The sequence below is a fragment of the Anopheles coustani genome, chromosome 2 (assembly GCF_943734705.1).
Source record: "Anopheles coustani chromosome 2, idAnoCousDA_361_x.2, whole genome shotgun sequence".
Classification (NCBI taxonomy): domain Eukaryota; kingdom Metazoa; phylum Arthropoda; class Insecta; order Diptera; family Culicidae; genus Anopheles; species Anopheles coustani.
In genome coordinates this window covers 81780430-81794330 of record NC_071289.1, presented here as the reverse complement: position 1 = coordinate 81794330, position 13901 = coordinate 81780430, and the positions used below count along the sequence as shown (strand labels likewise).

Below are 13901 nucleotides of genomic sequence, written 5' to 3'. Positions count from 1 at the left end.
TCGCACGCACGATTCGAGTGTGCGTGTGTGTGTGTGTGTGTGTTTGTGTACAATTGGTTTTCGATCAACGAACTTTGGACTGGGCGTAAACGACGACACCGCAAAACTACTACTAACCGGACGATGGTGGTAGTGTTTTCTTCTTTGATCCGAGGACGAGGAAGCTGTTTCGCACACGCACTTTGGTCAGGTCCACTCTCTCCCCCTTTCCTTGGCTAGGAACATGTTTCGTCCTATAGACCGCTGGATAATTCTTCTGTACGATGATTCTATCCCCTCGCCGAAGATCGAAGAGAATAAGCACCCTTGGGCAGAAGAGTTGATGGAGACGAGGAACTGTTTGCGTTTAGAACGCATCCTTCGGCCACCACCTTCTCCTCGTAGATCCACCCCTCGTGGCAGTCGTCTAAGGGACAAGGAAGACGGACGGTGTGTGGCTCTCAACCACAACAGCGCGCTCGTTTCTCCCCCTTCCCTGATCCGGTTCGATTCCGGAAGGAGAAGGGGATGTTCTGATTTGGTTCGCGCGCTTAGAAGCCAAAGCTGGTTAACAGGTGCTGCTTGAGGACCTCCTCGCTTTCCTCCTCGAGCCGCTGCACGGTGACGGTGTTGAGCAGGTTGAAGACGATCGCAAAGATCGTGCAGGCCGCGTACACACCGAGCGCCACCCACCAGAGCAGCTGCTCGTGCAGCTTCTGCTCGAAGTTTTTCAGCACCAGCAGCCCGATGGTGAGGCCGGCCAGCGCACCGGTAAGATGCGCCACGTACGACACCGAGGGCGCCCCGCTGGCCGGTTCCACCGCGTACCGGGAGTAGATGGCGAACCCAACGTCACACGATGCTGTAATGTGAAACACGGAAAGGGTGTGTTAATAAAGTGTTTACTCAGCGCATGGGGAATGTATTCTGTGGAACTTACCGAAAAGAAATATCGCAAGTAACCGGAGGATGCCGTACTGCATATTGCGGTAGTTTAGCATCACATTCGCTAGGTGGGCGGCGAGCAGGGCGTACACACCGCCACTCGCCCCTACAAGGTACACTTCTGGGTCGAACACACTCGTCCCTGTTTTTGGAGGAGAAAGAGAAACAATTCATATTTAATATCCCATTGCAAACACACACCAAATCGTTCGTTTTAGCTTCCTACTCGCAGTAAAACCTACCTAACGATCCGGCCAGGACCCCCGCCAGGTACACGCAGCCTATCCTCGCCGATCCGTGTACCATCTCCAATGGTAGCCCGACGAGCAGCTGAATGATCAGATTGAACCCTAAGTGGAACCACCTAAAGCGAAACGAAAACGTTGGAGGTTTAGTAAAAGGAAGGACATTGAAGAGTTGCTGCTGCCCGTACTTACCCGGCGTGTAGGACCATGTAGAATAGAAACCGCCACACTTCCTGCCGTTTGTCTGGTCGGTAGATGAACATCGAGTCGATCGGAACCGGACCGGCCGGATCCGCCGGCCCGAGCGTCAGTGAGTGATAGACGAAAAATCCGAGCTGGAAACGGAGCAGAGCGGGGGGAAAAAGATTATTAAACAAATTCGCTTGGAATGTTTGTTCCGTTGGAAGAAGGGATTATTGCTGGAGTGACATTAGGGAAAGAGAAGTTTGCGCGCGGCGGTTTTTAGTACCGATCGGCACAGGAAATCTCGCAATCGATTTGACGTGGCACATCCGCCCAAGGCGCCTCTTCCTCCTCCTCCCCGTGCTCCTTGCTCCTCTTTGTGGATGAATGAAAATCGAAAGTTGAAAGGGAATCGAAACGGAAATCGACTCCGGGGGTGCTAAAATTAGGATTGCATAAATTCTCCTCCTCTTCGGTTGTTGCATGATACATAAACACGCGCACACACACACACACACGCGTGTATCGAGACGGGGCTGGAGAAAATCGTGAAAATAGATTCGCATCCGCGTTAGTCAGCACGGCAGAGTGTGTTGATCTTCTGCAACCCCTCTTTCGCTGGTCATTTACGATCACACAACGTCAGAAAACCAGGCGCGCACCTAAATGGGTGGAATTCGATTCGAAAACCAGACGCCCTCTCCGGGGTTCGATATAAAAGTTGCACACAACCGGCCGCCGGTGGTGGGCGGTTATTTAACCCGTGGTTCGTGTGGTGCGTGGGTCTTATAAGCCAACGAATTTGCGCAAATGGTCATGCTCATCGTCGGGGTAACGGGGGGGGTTTTATCAATGAACATTCCACAGGACTCGTGAATGAACGCAAAGGAGGTCGGGGGATTTGCTGATGGAGAAATATGCTATCCCCGGGTGCAATTCGAGGGAAAAAGTGCTGCTTCGACCCCGGGGGAACCGGGTGTGTCGTCCTTGACATGGTTCTGGTTCTGGTGGTGTGTTATGGTTTTGGAAAACCGAGCACTTTGGAAAACAAGCATAGAAAAAAAAAGGCTACTATGATGATAACGGCAAGCGTTCTGGCAAGGAGGAAACATTCCTACTTCGAAACGCTTGACGGCGGTTCGACGGCTGGCGCTAGCTAAGTGACATCCTACCCCTTTCCCAACTTCCCCCTGTCCTCCCTTATGCCATCAGGGGAAAAAAGGAAGGCGAGCGAACCGACGAAGTAAATTGATTTTTAACTTTTCCTCAAATTAGAACCGTCGTAAATCATTTAACCTTCACTTCATATCTCTTCTTCGACACTTCCCCCCTCTGCGTGCACACTATTTCCGACCGTCCCTGGTTCTTCCGACGTCCCCTTTGCCACTTCTTCTTCCTCGCCAAATGGCAGCGTGAAATGTCACGGGCACTACCCTGTCACATTCCTTTCCCCGTCCCTCTGCGCTTCGTAGCTTTTCCTGTTTTTCCACTCACAAAACAAGGATCTTTTCCGGTTTCGCGTCCCTCGCAAGGTGATTTTATTTTTTTCTTTTTCCATCTTTTTCCAGTCTGCGGGCTGTTGTCGCACAGATTTAAAGTGGCGGAAGACGAGGGAAAAACAAAACCGTGTTGTCATTTCACTTAGCGAGAGGCGCGCGCGCAGATGAATTGTTAAGAGGCAAATTACAAGAAAAATAAAGCATGGACACCTTCTTTCGGTGAACCGGGAAGTATTTAAAACCAGCAGAAGACAGCCATACCGTTTTCCGCATCCGGCGAACGGAAAAAATTGAGAGCACACCCGCAATTCATCTATCTTTTTTTTATCACGGATGAGGATCGTGAAAATATGGTTCCGGATAGTGTTGTTTTGTTTGGGTGTTTCTTTTTTCTCTTAATCACAATATAGCTAACTTGTTCCGACATGGCATTTTTTCAATAAATTCGGCGTATTTTGTTTTTTTGTTGTTGTTCTGTTTCGTGGTTTGTGGTGACATAAAGGATCGCAGCTTTTGCTCTTTCGACCTTTTGCATTACCTGTTTTTCTTCTTGTTTTTTTTTCGGGAAAACTCGTTTTTTTCCTTCGCCTGTCTCGTATTGTTGATAGGAAAATTCCTTCGCTCCAACCTATTGAACCTTGAAAGCGTAGCGAAGGGCAAATTGTTTATGGCCTTCACGGTTCACAGAGGGTAACAGGCGTATTGTCAACTATTTCACATCGGGTCAGAATGTGATAAACGACTTAAAAAAGCTACGTGTAAAGCATATGGAAATATTTTCTCTTACAATGTAATATTTTGTGACTCGCAACGATGACTCATCGCTGTACATGAGCTGTACAAGAGTTTGGCAAGGCGTTGGGAGGTCTACTGCTCTAACGGGACACACAAATAGGAAACGTTGATTGCTGTTTCGATAAATGGGGTTCCCCTTCTTCGCCACGATCGTGTAAGGGACCGATTGATTGAATGGTATATGGATGATTTGAATATTTCTTTATAGTTTATGCGAATTTGCAATTCGCACACGCGCCGCTTCTTCTTCCCGTTGTTGCAAATAGTTCCCGGGTTGCGTTCTATCTAGAAAGACCGGAATTATGGGCGGCTTCTCACCCACCGGGAGTGGGGAACGAGTTCCGGAGGCATTAGAACCTCCCCGCCGTCGCCGGCATCCGGTGTCCGTCGGTGGAATGTCAAACAGAGGGACATAAACACACGTCGTAATTATTTGTTCCACCGATCACCGGGGTTCAACAATATGTTTTGCCTTGAATCATCATCATCCGGTCTATTCCTATGCTCCAAACATACTCCTCCCCTCTTCCCTCTTGCGATTGATCATGATCATGACAAACAGAAGCGCGTGCCGATCGAGCATTGAATTTTAATTGACATTGGGCTGCAAGGAAAGCGCGATTCCAATAGCATGACCTCTCCTCCAGCTTATTTGCATTGCTGCTAATTGCCGCCATCCGCCAATTTATCAACGCCGTAAGCGAGGAGAAGGCCATCGTAGGGACCGGCGTGCGGTTTGACGGTGAATCTCTTACCCAAAACACCTTTTACACCTTTTTCCCAACTCGCAACCACCAAAGTTGCCATTTTCCCACACACCGTACGGGAATGGAAGGAAAAATAGCAGGCAACCGGGAATTTGTTTTCTATAACGGCTGACCCACCCTCTTCGCTGTCTTTTCTCACCCCAGTTTTTTTTCCGGGCTGGGGGGGAATCGCGCGATGTGTCATAAACTTTACAGATAAAACTATCTTTCGAGAATTACAAGATTGGAGCGATGTTGTTTTTCCGTTTTTCATTCAGCTCTACTTTATGCGCCTTCCCCGCGTGACGTGCTAGAACATTAGTACCAGGGAGCAGGCAACATAATGCCGAGCACCTTCCATTTGACAGGTTCCACCCTCGCGCGGCACCAGAGGCAGGCGATCTTACGGGGTTGGTTTCGTGTTTCCGAATTATGGTTTTCTTTTCCCTCCTCCAAACAACCCGTGGAAATCTTCTCACCAGCCCAAAAAGCCCTGTGTGTTGTATGTTTTGTGCGCATGAGAGAATTTTTTCTGTTCCCGTCGATCTGTGCGAACTAACTTTTCGGAAGCTTAGCTTGGTAAAAAAAAAAACAGGGAGGGATGTTTTGCTTTCGTGGGAGAAAATCCGTCCCCATGTTTTGTCGTCGTTAATAATAATTCGTTCGAGTGGCAATGGGACCAACCGATTTTTTTTTTTATTTATCCCCGCGCAAACTTCAAAACTGTTCTTCGAAGTGTGTTGCTCACTTCTAATTTTAATCGAATTATAAAGCGTACCGAATGAAGCCCCATTAAGGTGGCGGGAGACTTTGTCGAACATATTACTGACGCGTTTGGTCTCACACTTACCCGAAACCCGGGCGGTTGAGGTAAAAAGATGGTTTACCACGGTGCTGATGGCACGGTGATTTATGGTCTTTTGGGGAAGAATCCACCAATGGGGATTACAACCAGTGGGTACAAAAAGGCTTATTTTGTTTTGTAAGGGTGTGGTAGAAAACCGCGACTCTCTAGCAGATGAAGGCGGGTGGTAACTATTATTTTTTCCCCCCGAAAGAGGAAGGGATTATTAATAAAATCAATAAACTCGCCACACCGGCCGACTCTTTTCTTATTATCCTCATTATCCTTGCATTAGCCACCAAACCCCCCCACAGAGCCAGGCGGCAACAAAGGTTGGCGATCTCTGATTTGCTCCACTTAAACATAACCCTTCCGCGGGCTTTATGAGCCCGTTTTTGAAGACGTGCGCGGTTGGTTCCGCAATATTCTACTATGTACGAGAGGAATTTTCTTTAGATTTCTGTTTTAATCCTCCTCTATCAACACCAAATGGCCATTCTCTTCCCACAAGAAGACGCGCGAACGAAGAATAGATTAGAGAAACTATACTCTAGAGGTCCCAGACACACACACAAGCTGCACACATGCGCTAAAAATCAACCCCCACAAAGAGGATGATGCGGAGGGGGGTGGGGGGGGGGGGGGGGGAACTATCCCGGGTAATGGAAAGAGAATCGGTGGTTTTGGTCTAATTACTCCAGAAGTGTCTGATCCCGATTTCTGAACCGTTTCTTTTCCAGCGAAGGTGTGTGCGCGGCGGTGGTGTTGGATGTTCCGTTCGTATGTGGCGCCATGTGTAATGGATAAATAGAGTAAACCGTGGAACAGGAGGGGGGGAAGCAATAGAGGAAAAAAGGGGAGAGGGGGGAGGCACTCTGCACGTAACACTAGTATAGTAGCCAGGGTTTAGAAGGCAGTGAAAAGGGGGTAGTAATGAGTTCCTTTTCGGTTCCTTCTGGGTGCCGCCTTCTTATACTGCTTGCTTGATATATTTCCGAAATCAAAACAATCGCAATCATCGATAATACGTATATATTACAAACAATAATTGCAATCAATTATTTGCCCGCCACACGGAAAGTGTTGTGATGCTCCGGGCGTATCTCGCGGGGAGGGGGAAAGAAAATTGGGCTAAGAACTTGGGTGGGGGAGGGGGTGTGCAGAAGTGTGGTGAATTATTAAATTCGAGCAACAGTACCTACACGGGATTGATGATGCCTGCGCGGGTCGAACACCGTACGGTACCACACACCAAATGTCCGAAAATGTACTTACGTCGACCGGCGCGCCCGCTTTTCTTTCCGTTCGGTCGGGCGGGGAGGGGGGGGGAGAAGAAAACAGAAGAGTTGTTGTTCTTCACGTTCCGTTCCCACCAGAGGCGCTCTTCCCGAAAAAAAAGGTGGACAAACAAGGCAGCGAAGAAAAAGGGAACGTGGGTGGATGAATTCAATCTCTCCCAACACCTACTGTGTGTTGTGTTGTTTCTGTGGCCAGCAACCACTTCCCACCCCCGTGTTTAGGAGGGTGGAAGGGGGAGGGTGTGTTCCGTCGATGCAACGGTTGATGATGATTTCAATCCGAACGGAACTAATTGCCTGGCTCGCGCGCGCGCGCGCGCCTCGCGATCGCGAATGTACGCGTAATCTGTGGTGCGCAGCTCATAAGAGAGGTGATGTACTCTGGAGTCTATTGTGCCTCTCTCTCTCGCTTTGTCGTTGTTCTTCTACCTCCCGGTTTCGCTCCGGAACACCGTGGTAAAATAATTGTTTTTAATCCATCCATCCATCCATCCATCCATCCAGCGCTATCCACCTTCCAAAAGCCAAGCAGGCACTCACACCACGCGGGTTCACCAGAACCTCCGACGGTAACGGTTTACTCTTCCTCCCCGCGTCAAGTGATAGAGAACACAATTGAAGGAACAGCTGTGGGTGGGTGGGTGGTGGTTGTGCTGATCCATTTGTCACGGTCCACCTAGCGTCGTCGTCTTGTGGGTCCCGCCGAGGGTAAGGGTCCATAAGCGGAACCAACTCCCAAGGTAGCAGCACCCGCACGAAACACCAGGGAGCGAGGTGGGTGAAATGTCTCTCACAATGTTAGGCAAGGTGGTTTCCCCGGTGGCCAAATTTGCCAAGAATTGCCAGCCGTAAAGACATCGGAAGAAGCGGGACCTATAGATCAACTCCGAGGAGCTGATTTGTGGTGTTGTGAGTGTGTGGGAACGCAAGGTGTCCGCTGGATGTCAGAAGTCCCCACTTCAAATCAGCACAGGTTACTAATCCGAGATGGAGCTTGAGCTAGGTGGACTTAAGAGAAAGTACAAGTGTTGAAGTCATGAACTTTGCAGACGTTGAGCCGCTTCCAAAATATCCCAGAAGAACTCCATACGCTGGGACTTTGGGCGAATTCTAGCTGACTGAACAGATTCTCGATAAGATACTTTGGAGTCCATGATTGCCAAAGCGTTTCCGGATGTCTACAGTCTACACCTCTTGGAAGTGTGCCTATCTGTCCTTCCAAGAACGAAGAAGAAAGATGTCTGCCATCCTTAGCTCTATATCGGCTCGGTATATTTCCACGGAAGTATAGAACTCCACGCTCCAAGTTTACTGCCCGTCTGGCCGATCGTCGATGTTCCGTAAGATCGAACACACTAATAACGTCTGATGGTGCGCCCAGCAAGACGCCCGGGGAATTGGCATCATTAAATTCCGTCTGCTGCAGCAGAAGCGACGTAGAAAACAGGCGTACGTCGGTGAGCGCGCGCGCGAGCTCTCACTAAATTCCGGATCATATAATAAGTAATTAAAAATAATTAATATTCCATGCCTTCCCCATATCGCAGCGTGATTCTTCGTCGAGGGCGGGAGCCTCGCGCGATCGCGCTGAAACGATGATAAACCGCTCAACCATCCCTTCCTTCCCTCGCGAGATCCTCACATGGGATGGGATTTTTCTTTCAAAAATTGAACACACAAGGAGGGTTAGAAATAGAAAGCTTCTCACTATTCGGTTGCCTTTTAATTACCCCCTCCCTTGCTCACACGTTTTTCCAACCTGCCCAAATCGAGCTTGAAACTAAAACCACCACCACCCAACATTACTATCTATTGTTGTCTCTCGCCCTTCTTCCCCGGTGCCCTTAGGGGTTTGGGTGTTCATGAGAGATCTGCTCATGAGCTGTAAAAAATCATTAATAACAATTCATAACGTGCTCGGGCACAGCACCCACTATCACCAAACACGTTTGGGGGCGGTCGCGTGGAACCGTCGAACGTTTGGGGTCCACCCAGTACACCCTCCCCTCCTCTCCTAACCGAGTTCTTGTGCTGCATTATTCCTTTTTCTTGTGCTACCGATATCTTCAATATTTCAACCTAAAAACTCGACCCCCTTCCTGCGTTCTTCGGGGGGAAGAAAAAGTGAGAAAATTTTCTAAACACATTGTGTTCCGGGGTGCCAGTGTTCTTTCCCAGACAAACCTTTCCGGGTGGAACGCAACCCATTAGACGTCTCTGTTTCGGCTTTGCGTTTCTGTTTATTTTTGTTTAATATTTTCATCAGGTGAGAAAATTCTGGCGGGTTTGAATTGAACTGACAGTGGTGTATTTTTTTTTGTGGAGGAAAAGAACCTTTTGATTTAGTTATTTGATGAAGGAATTTTTGGAAACTTACTTTATTATCACGTAATAATTCGTTCCTACCTATTTAATGCACTTGTTTCCACTCGGAACGCATCAGATGCGACCGTGCAATAAAAAAAGGAGAGCTAAAGAACCGGAGAAAGGAGAGAGAACAACCCTTGTCTCCGTAGGTGGCATTCCTTCGCTGTTCGTGATCGCATTTTCAATGAATTTCCGTAGCACCGCCGTTGTGTGCCGCAACCATAATTTTTTCTTTTTTATACACACATAAGCGACCGATTTCCGTCGCTTCCGAATCCTAGGATCCGGCCATCCGGCATCCGGCCTAGGCGTATAACACAACAAGCAACACGATGGTGGTGTATCCTGTGACCATCCTCCTCCTCCTGGATGGTGTGTTTTTATGGTGCTTTCCCGATCGTCGGAACGGAAACGAAGGTGAACCGGCGCGTCCGCTTTCCACGCTTCCGAGAAAAGCGGCCAGCAGAGTGTGTAACCACCGGGGTTGTTGATTATAAAATTTATTTACCTGCACACTTGCATCGCCAATGTCTTTTTTCCGGTGTGGATTTTATTTGATAATCTCTTCCCCTCCCTTCCCCGTACTCTCTCTCGGGAAAGGTGTTTTTTTTTGGTTTAAATCCCATTGACATAAAAAAAGGGATCAAAGGGAAGAGTTGCATCGCCTTTCCATTTCTTTTCGGTACTTTTTGGTTGACATTTTTTAAACTTCACAAGTGTAACATGGTTCACCCGATTATGAAGCAAAAGAAACTCCTTTCCTCTCTCGAACCACCACGGGTTTGGCCACGTACAAGCCTGTTCGAACATGTTCCGGATTGTTTGCAGGGCGACCGAAACGGGAAAAGGACATAACGACGAACCGCTCGCGAATGAAAAAGGATCATCGCCGAAACAAAACAAAAAAAAAGAAAAGAAAAATGCACACAACTTCGCAGAGAGAGTTTGTCGCCTTTCCACCCCGAGAGGGACAGGAAATGAAACGAACGGCGAGAACGTGAAACGAACCTTCCGACGAAAAAAAAAGGTTCACCAAACGGTTCGACAAGGAAGTGGAACGGAAATAGACCGCAATGGCGAAACAACAAGCGAGCAAACTTCCGAAGCGAGGGGAAATTTGAGCCGCCGGTGAAGGAAAGCAGAAGCAACAGAAGATCACATAAAGTGACATATGGTACACCGTCGTCCCTTTGCGATCGGAGGGAGAGAAGGTCCACACTAATTATAGATGAGATCGTATTAAAAATAAAAATGATCAATTTTGTCTTCCTACGGGCCGAAGAGGGGAAAGTTTGCTTGCAGTGAATTTGCAGTTGCTTTTCCACACGTTTGTCCTTTGAGTTCACCGTCAATCAACACATACACACACACAGGCAGTCAGTCAGACAGAAAACACGTGCATTCTGTGTAATGTCAAATAATTGTCCACGAATTGCTTCTGCTCGGGACCGTAGCTATTTGTCGTCCTCGGAAGGTTTTGTCCCTCCGCTGACCACCGTCGTCCAAAACCCCCTCCTCTAGGAAAGACGTCGCGCAAAGCATTCCGGAATGAAACCTGAATGGGCAACAACAGAAGCAACAGATGTTTCCCTTTCCTATTTCAGTGGCACACGTGTTTGTCCCCCGGGGGTCGAGGGGGTTGCCACGGTAATAAGGGCACACAATTCCCTTTTCCGGTAAACAGGACGAGAGGACACATGGACACACACGTGTGTGCGGAAACCTACTTAGCGAGTTCATTTATTCATGACCGAGAAGTAGTGTCTTTTATTCGTTCGGGAAATTGATATATTTTCCGCTTGCCAAATTATCCTTCGCTCGTGTGCTCATTTTTGGGAATCCACAAAGTGATTTTTCCCGACCGCTGCACCTGTTTATTTCACCGATAATTCACGGCTCTTGTGCCCTGAAAATTGAGGGTTTAATTTGGTTAACCTTCGGCCCCGTCGTAAACCACGACGGAGCGTGCTACCTCCTCCGTTTCGATGGCACGTGGCGCGTCCATTAGCCGCAGAATCGTGCAGAATTAACGCAATTTGCAACCCCCCGAAGCGGCTCCAGCTTGAGCATGATGATGCTGTGAAAAAGCAACAACACAGCCTGCAGCGGGGAACCAGCAAAGAAAAGAAACACATCTTCAACGATCGAACGTGCCGGCGCCTTCCCGAACGTGATCGAAATGTGCGCACCAGCGCCGAACCAGTTAATCCGTGGGGCAATATTTGCTCATGGAAAAGGCAGGAAACAATCCGTACCATGCAGGGAGGTTAAACGGGCTTGAGAATCGATGAACCGCAACCAAAGACGCTCTTGTTGCGGTCGCGTGCGCATCATAATTTGAACGCAAGTGCATCTGCACAGCACACGTCCGCTTCGTTTGGTCGCGAGAAACTCCACACGAAGGGAAGATCCATACCGATCGGACCACGACGAGACCCCACACCGCCTCACCCTCCCCCTTTCCGATCCTTGGGGTTTTATGATTGGTAAATCACGATTCTTCACTTATCCGGCCTTATGTGTTTATATCCTTTCTTGTGCCACGCTCTTTACGGTCTTTGGTTTTCAACAAAAAAAAAAAAACAAAAAAAGCAGATCGCTTAAAGACACTGAGAGGGAAGGGATTAACGGAGTTCCCTTTCCGGAGACTTCGAACCGAAACGTGTGGTGAGGTGAGTGTTTTTTGGCAACGAAAGGCTGTACCTTGCATCCGCAGCAGCTGTCTTTTAATACGTCGTCGTGCCTTTTTTTCCTTTCAATAAAGTGCGAATGAAGGGCCTCCACGGTGGGAAGGATAAGGGGGTACTGGATCAGGTGTGTGTGTGTGTGTGCCAATGGGCTGATGAATCAATCAAAGCATATATGCTTTCGGCCGAAACCGGAAAGGAAGTGTGGCCCCTTTTTCATCGGACAAAAATCCAACACAGCACGCACGGTGGTGCGGTATTAAAAATTCCTTGCCAGTTGTGCATGTGCATGTATGTGCGAGGCAGGTGTGTATTTATGCTGGGATCATAACGTTTCGGGAGGGCGAGCGCGCGCCATCGACGACGACGATCAGCTGCTGCCTTCTGTCTTCTATTTGGTTGTTGTTCGTCTTCGTTGAAGGTGTGTATCTCCCCCGTTGTGCCGGTGGTATTCCGATGAGTCAGCAAGTACCACCAGCCACCAGCGGGGCTCCACATCATCCCTTACACTCCTCTCTCCCGCGTGTGGTGTGTGCATTATTGTTCCGGAGCCACCGGGAAAAGAGTCGAGCAGACAGAACAAAAAAGGAAAGAGAGGTGGAATTTGTCGGAACGTGCACAGGAAGTGCAGCCAGCCACACACCAACACACGAAATAACGATGCCCGTGTGTCGATCATCAATGCTGCAAACGAAGAAGCAACACGGACGCAAACCAATTCCACGCGCAATCGTTCGCTCCTACGCGACGAGGAAGATGATGAATGGGACTCGCGAAGGAAGGCGAACGATGGGGTGGACGGGGGTGGGGGGAACGAGTGACAACATCCGCTTCCGCGTAACCGAATGCGCTGAATCTCTCTCTCTCTCTCTATCTCTCTGCCTCCCTATCCTAAGGAAAGAATAAGGGAAGCACAGATTGAAGAACGAACGCTGAATGACGATTGATGCATCGCGATGAGCGCAATATGAAATCGAGCCGGCGGTTCCCCTCTTCGTGAGGTGACCTCCCCCTACCCTCGCGAGAGCATAAATTAAAATAAACAAATTTTTAAACGCCATCATAGTCGACCGAACGGGTCGACATTCCACCGGACAGACGGACGAGACGGGTCGTAGTAAAACGAAAGGAGTGGAGAAGCGAAGGTTTCGGGAGACGGTCTATTGCATTTCCGCAGGGCGGTGTGGGGAGGGAACTGTGCAAAGTCTATACGACGTTTGCATGTTAAGAAGAGGCCACGGAATCAGGAATCTGGGAGTTTCCTTTAGGGATTTTTTCATCTCTTTATTCCGAATTCAAACAGGCGACTTTTAGGTAGATTAGATTATCAAAATCTTCCACTTCGCACTAAATAAAATTAGACACCATTTGGTTTCGATCAATTAATCATCTTAACGCAAAGACGAACAAAAGCCGACCGCGACTTGTTTATATACTTTTCGTAGTTTCCCACAGGTGGCTAAAAGAGGATAATGATTTTGACCGTTGACTTGACACAAGAAACAACATGTGCATGAAGAGGGGGGTGTGGGGTTTGTGGTTTGAAGGGACAACCAACCCTATATCTTCCGAAAAGGAAGAAGATACGTTTTCCCTCTGTAATCGCGTCCTGTTCCAGAGAGAGCACATGAATGGAAGCGATTGTCGATTGTGATGTTAAAATTTCCGCGGAAGGTATTTTTTAAACCCATCGCATCATTTGCTTTTGCCCCTCGCACCCCGTTTCCCCCTCGTGTTTTGAGAGCAACCATTACTATTACTACCACTACTATGTTGCACTCGGTGCAGCCTCGGCAGGGCGTGAAAGACGTGAGAAAAGCAAACAGGACTGCTGTCACCTCCCTTTTGCTTGCTTGGTTGAAGCGAGAAGTCGGAAAGAAGTTCCCAGCGTCCGGATGTCGCAGGAAGGTAATCTGTCAACCCGGCGATCGTCGGAGGAGGTGCGGTGAGGTGTGTGGCAAACGTATTTTGCGTTTGTTTGTTCGTTCGGGCGTTTAAAGAAGGGCCACATTTCATTGCCCCGATCATATCGTTGGCTCCATTAGATGGGAAGCTACTATCCCGTAAACTTTAGCAACATTTTAGTTACGATCAGTTAAATTGACCTCTTGTCCGTGGGGTGTAATTACTCATAGGTGGAATAACTCTTTCCCTGGCAACTTACTTATTAATACGAGCTGAGTAATCTTTCGGCCGCCGACGGAGAAGGCGACGGAAAGTCCATTCCAACCCTGTCGTCACCAGTTGACATTGAATCGGCGAAGTTGCATTTCCTGTCCTCACGGACTTCCACAACCACCGAGAGACTCGCGT

At 48.6% G+C, this 13901-nt stretch overlaps 1 protein-coding gene across 2 annotated transcripts in view; it reads right to left on the bottom strand.

Annotated features, from left to right (window-relative positions):
* Positions 1 to 363: 363 nt before the first annotated feature.
* Positions 364 to 13901, bottom strand: part of LOC131267382 (protein rhomboid) — an 83838-nt gene continuing 70300 nt past the window's right edge. For both annotated transcript variants that reach the window (XM_058270247.1, XM_058270248.1), the window contains 4 exons: positions 1362 to 1504; positions 1167 to 1288; positions 920 to 1066; positions 364 to 841 (listed from right to left, as the gene is read on the bottom strand). In XM_058270247.1, the coding sequence (XP_058126230.1) occupies positions 531 to 841; positions 920 to 1066; positions 1167 to 1288; positions 1362 to 1504 (723 nt within the window). In that variant the 3' untranslated portion in view covers positions 364 to 530. The remainder of the gene's footprint in view (positions 842 to 919; positions 1067 to 1166; positions 1289 to 1361; positions 1505 to 13901) is intronic.